Here is an 11,179-nt window from a genome sequence, read left to right on the forward strand (position 1 = left end):
TTGCCTATTTTACATGGGACCCCCCGTATTTCCTTTGTAGATACTTCCCCAGCAGCGACTGATCCATCTAGCTGCGAAAATGCAATTGGGGAGTCAAGCGCCATCTGCTGACATTTCAGCGCTCCTGCTAATTCCGGAGTTATAATGTTTCTAGAACAACCACAATCCACAAATGCCTTGCAGGTGGCCCGATTCTCTAGCCCCGAGAGGCAGATTGGCACTACTATCATGCGTTTGTCCCGACTCACCAGTTTTTCTGAAGATTCTGGGGCTTGCACCTCCTCTTCCGCACGCCTCCCGGTTGCTGGCTTGGGCTTTGGGGGTTTTGGCGGCTCCCCCTTCCGGGCCCAGCATTCTGCTGCTCGATGGCCCGTCTTCCCACATACAAAGCATCCCGGTTTAGGTTTGTTATCGTCTCCTCTGGAGGGAATCCCCGGCCTCCCTCCGGGTCTTTCCTGCTTCCTCGTTTCTCCTCGACCTCTCGCCACCGGTCTTTGCTGGCCGCTGCTGCTCCTGAAGCGCTTTACTTGGGCCAGGGTGGATTCAACGCGCCCCGCTAGTTGAATCCATCCCTGGAGCGTTTCGGGGTCATCTCTGTGCGCTGCCCAGCTGAAAATCTCGGGGCGTAGTCCCTCTTTAAATAATTCCACTTTGGTCACTTCAGACCACTCTGGTACCCTTTCCGCGAGGTGGAGGAATTCCTCTGCGTATTCGGGCACCGTTTTGTCCCTCTGCTTTATTCCTTTAAGCTGGTCTCGAGCCCTCAATTGCTCTAGCCAGTCTCTGAACCGGTTTTCCAGTGCGGCGAGGAAGCGGGGCACTGACCTCAGGCATGGGTCGCGTCTGGCATGTAGTTGCACATACCAGCTTGCAGCTCCTCTCTTTACTGTGTTGCCGATGGCTCGAACCCTGCTTGCTTCGGAGGGGAATGTGTGTGCATTGTCTTCCATGTATCCTCGGATGCTAATTAGAAAAAAGTTCAATTCAGCTGATTCCCCTCCGTATTCTAGTTTGAGATCTTCCCTCCTTGGCATCCATTCTGCGGCCCGTTGATGCTGTCTGGGAGGCATGGGGAAGGGTTGCATCGGGTTACCTTGGACGGCCCCTCTGAACACGCTGCGCCCCACTCTTTTCTTCCCTCGTCGTACAGCACATTCTCCTCCTCTTCCTGGATCTCCTGCTCCTCTCCGCCTTCGTCTGCTAATCCACTGGACCCGATCCCTGGCCCCAGTGGTCTTTCCACCCCGACGCCCATCCGGGGGGTTGGGAGCTCTGTTGGAGATGGCGGCCTCAGAGTTCCCAGAGCTCGTTGGCGCTCCACTTCGCGTGCCATTCTGTCTCGGAACTCCAGCTCCCGCCAATATTCCTCATCTCCCTCGCCCCTCGCTGCCACGGGACTCTGCGTTGATGCTCGCTGGCCTCTCTGGCTCCAATCTCCTTCTTTACTTGGCTCTCTCTCGGCGCCATATCGGATGGGCTCCTTTTGGAGATTCTCTTCCAATAGTGGCACCAACCTCCCCACGGTTTCCGACAGCCTGGATAAGTTTGTTTCCAGGATGGATAACCGCAGAGCCACGGTCTCCGGCATACTTCCTCCAGATCCCCAACTGGTTTCTGCAGCCGCAGAGACGCCTCTTCCTCCCCTGGGAATCCTCTGGGTCACGCCGTTCGGCCTGGGGTACCCCGTAGAGGAAGCTATGGCTTGCAGCGTCTCTTCTCCCAACGGCCGGGCCCCTTGCAAAGGCCTCCCAGCTCCATTTGGGCTTTGATCTCCTTCTCCACTCATTATCACTTCACTGCGAATTCCGCAGGAGGGTGAGAACGGGGTTTCTCGACTTAATTGTCAGGCTCACTTCAAAGGACCAGTCTGAACGCAGATCAAAGATAGCTGCTCTCAAATCCAATCTTTATTGAAGAATACATGACTTTGGAAAAGTCGAGAATGACCTAATGTTTACATACATTCAATTTTATCACTTCTGATGCAACGTAATACCACACGCAAATATCATCATCAAATCCCACCCTCTGGATCACATTACTACCATTCCCACACTATATCAATTATAATTGTTTATACTTCCAACCCTGAGTTCCCAGGCTCATTTTATCTTCTCCCGCCAGGTGCTTGCAGGGTTATTTATGTTATGTTATGAAGCCAGATTCAGGGCTTGGAAATTCAGCCCTGGGATTTGGCTCCATGACACTGGATTGCTGACTGTAAATAAAGAAATATACAATATACTTTTGCATTCAATTCTATCAGCAGTGGGCAAGGAAAGAAAATGAGAAGGGATCTTACCCTTCCCAGGAGGCTCAGGTAAAAACAAACTGCTGCAGCTCCCCCCCCCCCCCCCGGCCTTGCTTGTGTGTTTTTCCTTAGCAATAACCTTTGCTATCTTGAATGCGCTTGCTGCCATCTCAGCCTATTTACTATGTAGTTGAAAAAATTAAATCTACGAAAATGAATGTGAGTACTGGAGATAAATAGTGCAGTCTAAGCTATTAAATGACTGCAGTAAATATTTTAAAGAGTTTAAAAAAATATATCATTATCCAGCAACATGATGGTTAAAAGGAGTGATTACAATTAGACACAACTTGCCCCTGATTATGACAGGGTTAATAATAAGGAACATACTTTATATAATTAGATTATGAATTTCTATGATTATGAACCAAGGGGTCACACAAGGCGGGTAAACAACACTCAGAACACTCCGCTCTCCCCCCCCCTCTCTCTCTCTGATGGTTATGAAATCTATTCTTATTAAAGCAATGAAATTACATCTATGAACTGACTGTGCATCTATGCTTTTATGAACTGAACTATACTAATGGCCTTTTAAACCATCAATGCATTTGTTTTAATATACAGCTTTGTGAGCCGACTGTGTTCTTCCTGAGTTAGCTCTTTCTCAGGCTCTGTCTCAATTTCTCCAGCCATCTCCTTTCTTTTGAGCACTTGTATCTGATCTATGGATGAAAACCATTATTGGAAGGAGGCATTGGCACCATTAAGACTCACCAATTTATTTCAGCATCAGTCTGCTTCTTGCGATGTAAGTGAAGGGTGAAAGATGTGCCCCATATGGATAGCCCTTGTCCACCTTGTTTGTCTTTTTGATTAGTCATCCAAACTGTGAATTACTCTATTGCCAAAGCTGTCAGAGTGATGCACATAAACACATAAAACACAATGAACGCAATACACTCCAGTTACATGTAGTGATAATAAACTAGCCATGAAGACAACTGAAAATATTAAAGAATGAAATACGAAGAACAGTATCAGAGGGATAGCAACGACGCAGGAAGTACAACGTTCAAAAGCTCTGTAGTTACTGAGTTGTTATTGCCATTTTGAAGTTACCATCCTTTTGATACTATTCTGGACCAGTGTCTGGCCGCTGTGTTGGCCTGGATGAAGGTGAACAAACTGAGACTTAATCCCGACAAGACAGAAGTCCTCCAGGTCAGTCGTACGTATTGGGTGGCAACCTGTGCTTGACGGGGTCGCACTCCCCCTGAAGGCGCAGGTCCGCAGCTTGGGGGTCCTCCTGGATTCGGGGCTGACGCTTGAGGCTCAGGTGTTGGCCGTGGCCGGGAGGGCCTTTGCACAACTAAAACTTGTGCGCCAGCTGCGAACATACCTCGAGAAGTCTGATCTGACCATGGTGGTCCATGCCTTAAATACTGTCAGGACCCAGGCTGCAGAGCACCAATAACCTTACACAGAGACCAGTCTCTATCTAATATCTTTATTAAAGAAATATATAAAATCAATAAAAACAAGTGAAGAATATAGTTCAGAAGCAGACCTTTCAGATAAGGTCAAATATAGTCCAGAAATGTATTGTCCAATATAAGATATTAGAGTTCAAAGTTTTAATCCACTTGACCGAAACACACACTTTGCCAAGCAATAGTGTGGGGAATAACAGAGTCTTTAAAGTCCAATGAAGCTTGACAACAAGGCTGGAAATAAACTTGATTCTCGACTAGATCCGTGACTGAAGGCAAGACGAACATGAAGCATGAAACAGAGTCCGTGGTAAATCCGTGAGACAGGGCAAGGCTTGAAGCTTGATCCGGGAAGCAAGGAACTGGGATTACGAAGTCCACACACGATCTCTCTCCTCAAGCTGATCAATTGACTCCGCAAAGTATCCCTTGCGCCAAACACCTATATTCCCTAGAGAACACCTCTTTCCCTAGAGAACGAGAAGCGAAACCCAACTCTGTCCAGATGCATGACTCCTTAGAATTTCCCAAGGGAAGCAGACCTAATCAGCCATTTGTTTGGCAGCGATTCTCAGGCTTCTGCGATTAGCCTCCCTGACTCCCCTATCTTTAGTATAATTGTCCCTCCGGGAAAACGGGGGGGAGTTCTGCCTAAGGCCTGTTTGGCTGAATTCTTGAGGGCAAACGTCAACATCCTGCAGGTGAAGAGGCTCCGGCTCTTGCTGAACCGGCGAAAATCCCATGTTTTCCTCTTCGTCTGCCACAATAGTACTAGGAACAGGACTACAAGGCCCATGAGTCATCACAAATACCTCTAGACTGGACTATTGCAATGCGGTCTACGTGGGGCTGCCTTTGAAGATGGCCCGGAAATTACAACTAGTACAGCGTTCGGCAGCCAGGCTTCTAACCGGAGCGAATTACAGGGAGAGAATTCAATGCCTCTGTTTAAGGAGCTTCACTGGCTGCCATTTACTTTCGGGCCCAATTCAAGGTGCAGGTTATCACCTACAAAGCCCTAAACGGTTTGGGACCGACCTACCTTAGAGACCGCATCTCCCTCTATGAACCCACACGTTCTCTTCGCTCGTCGGGGGAGGCCCTTCTCTCGCTCCCACCACCCTCACAGTCACGGTTGGTCGGGACGAGAGAGAGGGCCTTCTCCGTCGTGGCCCCCCGGCTTTGGAACTCTCTCCCTAGAGAGATCAGGCAGGCCCCTACCCTCCTCTCCTTCTGGAAGAGCTTAAAAACCTGGCTCTTCCAAAAGGCCTTCGATGTTTAGTTGTTGCTGGATTGATCTATCTGTCCATTCCATAATAGTCCCATTGTTGTTGTCTTGCCATTTTATACCGCACTTTATTGTCCATTCAACTTGAGATTTCCTTTTCCCATTTCGTAACATTCTGCATTTCGCCTGGGATCTACGAATTAGTCTCCTGTTTTTAACACTGTATCCTGCTTGTTGATTTTAATGATTGTTTTTATTGATGTTGATGTTTTTTACTGGGATAATTGTTTTATTGCTTTGTTACTGTTATTTGTTTGTTTTATCGGGCCAGGCCCCATGTAAGCTGCCCCGAGTCCCTTCGGGGAGATGGGGCGGGGTATAAAAATAAAGTTGTTGTTATTATTATTATTATTATTATTATTATTATTATTATTATTATTATTATTATTATTTTCTTGGTATTTCAGTCTTTACAATTTGAAATTGGCAAAAAGATTGCATTGCCGCTGGATAGTCATCTTTGGTGACTATCCCTATCACATACACCATGTGCATTTTGAAACCAATCCTATCCACCCCCACCCCCCAATTCAATTTACCTTTCTCTAGTTGTTGATGGGATTGGGATATATAGATATAGTATTAGAATTTTGCATTATATAATAATACAAATAATAATTTAAAAATTAATGAACTGCAGACATGCTGAGTGAGGTGTAATGCAGAAAGGTAGGTTGTGTGGAAGACATTGTGGGACAATGGATCGGGGAACCAGAGCAAATCTGCTACTGAACGGGAAGTGAATATTGAAGGTGCTCAACCGCACTAACACTGTTGATGTGGCACAGCAGATTGGTGTGGTAAAGTCCTTAGATACTGCAGGATCTGAGGACTTTACCACACCACACACATTTGTCATGACAATATTTCTCTGGGGCCATGGATATCTGTGTCAGATGGATGGAAAGGTGAGAAACACAGTATGAACAGTGTATGGAATTTAAGTGTGCTTCTGCATGGGGGAACAACATGAAATGTTTGAATAAGGTGGGGATTGTTATCCAAAGTCTGAACAACGCAAGCAGCAGTCATATCAGTAGAGGTGATGAGATCAAATGCCGAAGGCAAAGCCCAGCAGCTGTCCTGGAAGCAATGGAGATGAAAGAGAAAGCCAAGGGAAGACAGACATGTTTAGAAGAATAGAGTAAAATAAATAAATAAACCGAAGACAGAAGGAGTCCATCATCCTCCACCGTATGCACCGTCTGCATTTTTCAGTGCATCAGATTGACAGGTGGCTACTTGTCTCTTCTCTGCTGTTGACTGTTTTGACATTAGCTGCCTGTCTTTATCTTAAAAAATATTTCTAATAGTTTTGTCTCCTGAATGGGTGCCCGATTTTTACATCAGGGATGATTGGATCCTGTACCTGATAATAAAACTAGGCAAGCTGAAGATGTGTGCACAATATGTTTCTCTTTGTGGAGAAAGGAACACAATGCAAACAATTACCCACAAATACTCTGATTCCCACTCCTCTCTACCAGCAAAGTAATGGCTGTGGAGTTACATCCTGGGGGACTTTGTACACTGTGGATGGTGGAAGAGAACAGCAACCTCCACAATGTCCGTGAAAGGTCATATGTAAGTGTGAGAGACGCTTGTCCAAGTTATCCCCCCAGTTGCCCTGGACTTGTCACTTGGGGGTCATCATGGCCACTTTTCTGGAGAAATGGCTGTGTTGATGTGTGGGTCCAAAGTGGCAAAGTGTGACCAGTTCTACTCTTCACTTCTTCTTTTTTTAAAAATAAATGTTTAATATTAAAGCAGCTTCATTGGCTGCCGATAAGCAATTCAAAGTGCAAGTTTTGACCTATAAAGCCCTATACAGCTCAGGCCCTACCTATCTCCATGATCGCATCTCCTCCTATGAGCCAGTGCGGACCTTGAGATCATCCGGCGAGGCTCTCCTCTCGTTCCCACCACCATCTCAAGTGTGGCTGGTGGGGACGAGGAACGAGCCTTCTCGGCAGTGGCCCCCCGGCTCTGGAATGCATTGCCAAAAGAGATCAGGCAATCCCCTACATTATCCAATTTCTGTAAGGAACTGAAGACCTGGTGGTGTCGGCAGGTTTTTGAGTAATTACATTGGAATACCGCCAATCTCTGGGCCTGAATATATTATCTAGCCTACAATGATACATTTTAATAAATTGGGTTTATGGTTCCCATCCCCTTGATCAGGTTGTGTAAACGTTATTTATTGCTATATAATTGTATTGTTTTATCTTGCTTAATAATGTGTTATTATGTTGTTATGTAATGTATGTGTTGTTTTTATGATTGGAAACCGCCCTGAGTCCCATCCGGGAGATAGAGCGGTATATAAATAAATCTTTATTATTATTATTATTCCTCCAAGTATTTTTGACTTTAGTTCTCAGAAGCCCAGACAGCTTGAATAACTATCACGGATTCTTGGAGCTGAAGTCCAAAACTGATGAGAAAACAGAGGTTGGGAACTACTTTTTTCATGTCAAGAGTGACTTGAGAACTGCAAGTCACTTATGGTGTGAGAGAATTGGCCATCTGCAAGGAGGTTGTCCAAAGGGTGCCTAGATGTTTGATGTTTTTTACCATGCTTGTGGGAAGCTTCTCTCATGTCCCCGCATAGAGCTGGAGCTGATAGAGGGAGCTCATCTGCACTCTCCCCAGGTTGGATTCAAACCTGGATTTAAACTGGCAACCTTCAGGTCAGCAACCTTCAAGTCATCAGTCCTGCCGGCACAAGGGTTTAACCCACTGCACCACGGAGGCTCCTGATCTAGGGCATACTGTTTCTCTCACAGGACATCCTTCACAATATTGCAAAGGCTGTAATTGCTAGTTATAACCAAGCCTGCCCAGTTTTCCACATGACAGCAGGTAGACTTACATGGATATCACCAATAGAATGGTGTCAGTGCTTTCAACAAGGCTTCTGATCTCCCTCTTCTTATGGATCTCTCCCTGCCCTTTCTTTCTCTTCCAGGTGGCTTGTATACCTTACCATGGAAAGGCTGGTCCTCTCCCTGTTGGTCATGGGCACTGTGGTGAAGGCCATGATGTGTCCGCCCCGCTGCAGGTGCCAGACTCTCTCCCCCTCAATTACCATCCTCTGCACCAAGACAGGGCTGCTTTTTGTCCCTCCGAGCATTGACCGGCGAACGGCTGAGCTCCGCCTGATGGACAACTTCATCACCAGCCTGCGGCGGAAGGATTTTGCCAACATGACGAACCTGATTCACTTGACCTTGTCCCGGAATACAATCAGTCAGATCATGCCTTACACCTTTTTTGATCTCAAAGGCCTTCATGCGTTACACCTGGATAGTAACCGACTCACCTCCATTGGCGAGGATCACTTCAAAGGGTTAATTAATCTTCGCCACTTGATCCTCAGTAATAACCAATTGCACTATATTTCGCCTGGGTCTTTTGAGGATTTCATTGACATAATTGAGGATCTGGATCTATCCTATAATAACCTTGTTCATATTCCTTGGGAAACTATCGGGAGGCTTTCAAATGCCAACACTATCAGCTTGGATCATAACCTCATAGATTTTGTACCAGAAGGGATTTTCTCAGAACTTCACAAACTGGCTCGGCTGGACATGACCTCCAACAAATTGAAAAAGATCCCCCCTGACCCCCTCTTTTCCCGCATCCCTGTCTATGCCAAGCCAAAGGGATCCCCCTTGTCCTCTTTGGTGCTGAGTTTTGGAGGGAACCCCTTGCATTGCAACTGTGAACTTGTTTGGCTACGGCGTCTGACCAGGGAAGATGACCTGGAGACATGTGCCTCTCCTCCAGAACTGATGGGTAAGTACTTCTGGACTATACGAGAGGAGGAGTTTGTTTGCGAGCCTCCCATGATCACTCACAAGACCCCTAAGCAGGTGGTCATGGAAGGAGAGAGTGTTTCCTTGAAGTGCAAAGCCGTGGGTGATCCAGAGCCATATGTTCGCTGGATTTCGCCTGGGGGGAAGCTGGTCTCCAACACTTCCAGAACAGTTTCCTATGAGAATGGGACTTTGGATATTTTGGTGGCTTCTGTGGAAGAGAAAGGGGAATTTACTTGCATCGCATCCAATGCTGCTGGGGTCTCCACTGCCCCCATTGAACTCATGGTTAAACCCTACCCTCAGCTGGCTAACAGCACCAACTGCGATAAAGAAGCTGACCCGGAACCCTCAGACATTCTTATCTCTGCCAAGTCAAGCTTCCCCAATGAAACCAAATCTCACCAAGAGAGGAAGGTGGTGGTGGTTGAGCTGACCTCTTCCTCTGCTCTCATCCAGTGGCCTTCCCAGCATCACATCCCAGGAATACGAATGTTCCAGATCCAGTACAACAGCTCAGCTGATGAGATCCTAGTGTACAGGTAATGAGACTAACACCACACAGCAGGAGGTATTTGATACCTCCTTGTACAGTGCTTGAAAAAAAAGATTAACATTGATTTTACCTCTGGTTATACAAGCATAAGTAATCAAGAACATTCCAGGTGGTAGTTTTAATTTGCCTTGGTTTTTGTTGTGACTTCAGTAGAGATCAAAAGATTTAAATATACAGTATGATCCCTATATTTGCAGTTTCATTTATTAGTATCTGACAAAATATGTCCTCTCTGATTCTTCCAGTGGGACTTTATGGCATTATTGGGCTCGTCCTTCATTCTTATAGGGTTTGCTATTATTCACAGTTTGTCATATCCAGAAGAATGGATTCCTTGTGGATACAGGGATCATACTGTACTCAAAACAAGGGCAAGTAGTGGAAACATCTACGCTAGGTGTTTCATGCAGTACGTGTGTCACACTACCAAGAAAGCCATAAGCATTTTTGTTAAAACACTTCTTCTTTCTAAAGTCCAAAGCATCACATAGAAATTCCCAAGTCCTAGGATGTAAACTGTATTGGACTTTGTCCTTCAGCTGATGTCTACTGTCCCTGTGTTTCTTTACAGGATGATTCCAGCTTCCAGTAAGTCCTTCTTCCTGACAGATCTAGTGGCTGGGCGTGACTATGATCTTTGTGTCCTTGCCGTTTATGATGATGGCGTGACATCTCTGACAGCGACCATGGTAGTCGGATGTGTGCAGTTCACCACGGAGGAGGAATACCGGCAATGCCGCTCCCTCCATGCCCAGTTCCTTGGTGGGACTATGATCATCATCATCGGAGGCATCATTGTGGCATCCGTTTTGGTCTTCATCTTCATTCTCCTGATGAAATACAAAGTTTACACCAACCACCACAAAAACAAAACCACAAAAGTGACCAATGTTTGTTCTCAGACCAACGGCAGCCAAAGCGGCTCTGTGGCCCACTCCAGCTCCAAGCTGGCGGAGGGGCTGCAGCGGGAATGTTCAGGGTTGCCCCAGAGAGGCAAAAGCGTCCTCAGTTTGGAGTGTGAACGTGTCGCGCCGGCAGAGACGGGCGCCTTGCGAAGTGAAGCCTTCTCTCAGTAGCCACGCGGAGGCCTCTCCCTCACTCTCAAGCGTGGCCCAAAACTGAAACTGGTTGTGGTTGCATTTTAAGCTTCACTACTATTGTCTATTTTTAAGATCAGATGGTTTAAAAAAACTATTTTTTTAATCTGTAAAAGCTCTTGCATTCTTAACTATTTTTGTTGCACAATATTAAATATAAAGTGTGTGATTTGCAAGAATTTTTTTAAACAAATCATTCTTAGATAATAGATTTAAAATCAGGTCTGGATTGGTGCTGGTATAGCTGCCTTTGGACCCCCCCCCCCCAAGCCCCGCTCTGTTGGGTTTCATGTCATGTGAGCATGGGCTGCATTGCATTACACTTAAGGGCTTCCTGGTAGTTACTGGCCATTCAGTGATGGAATTGTTCTCTTGGCTGCATCTACACAGGAAACTTAATCGGGGCCAGTCCAGAGCATAATGCTTGACCCAGTTGAGGATTAGGTTTGGTGCCTATAGCCTAGGTTTGGCCACTATTATAGTTGCTCCAGAGCCAGTATAAAGCCTCAAGACCAATGTGTTGTCAAAGGCTTTCGTGGCTGGGATCACAGGGATGTTGTATGCTTTCCGGGATGTATGGCCATGTTGCAGAAGCATTTTCTTCTGACATTTTGCCCAGGCATCCTCAGAGTTGTATGGAGAAACTAAGCAAGAGATGTTTATAGATCTG

General features: G+C 46.2%; 1 protein-coding gene across 3 annotated transcripts in view; it reads left to right on the forward strand.

Moving 5' to 3' along the window:
• LOC100562035 (leucine-rich repeat and fibronectin type III domain-containing protein 1-like protein) overlaps nt 1–10,678 on the forward strand; it is a 131,005-nt gene extending 120,327 nt beyond the window's left edge. For 2 of the 3 annotated variants that reach the window (XM_062962529.1, XM_003222868.4), the window contains 2 exons: nt 8,004–9,398; nt 9,984–10,678. In XM_062962529.1, the coding sequence (XP_062818599.1) occupies nt 8,023–9,398; nt 9,984–10,488 (1,881 nt within the window). In that variant the 5' untranslated portion in view covers nt 8,004–8,022 and the 3' untranslated portion in view covers nt 10,489–10,678. Of the gene's footprint in view, nt 1–8,003; nt 9,403–9,983 lie in introns of those variants that run through there. The other variant, XM_062962530.1, reaches the window with a different exon arrangement.
• The last annotated feature ends 501 nt before the right edge of the window (nt 10,679–11,179 follow it).

This window comes from Anolis carolinensis, unplaced genomic scaffold, assembly GCF_035594765.1.
Source record: "Anolis carolinensis isolate JA03-04 unplaced genomic scaffold, rAnoCar3.1.pri scaffold_10, whole genome shotgun sequence".
Taxonomy (NCBI): Eukaryota; Metazoa; Chordata; class Lepidosauria; order Squamata; family Dactyloidae; genus Anolis; species Anolis carolinensis.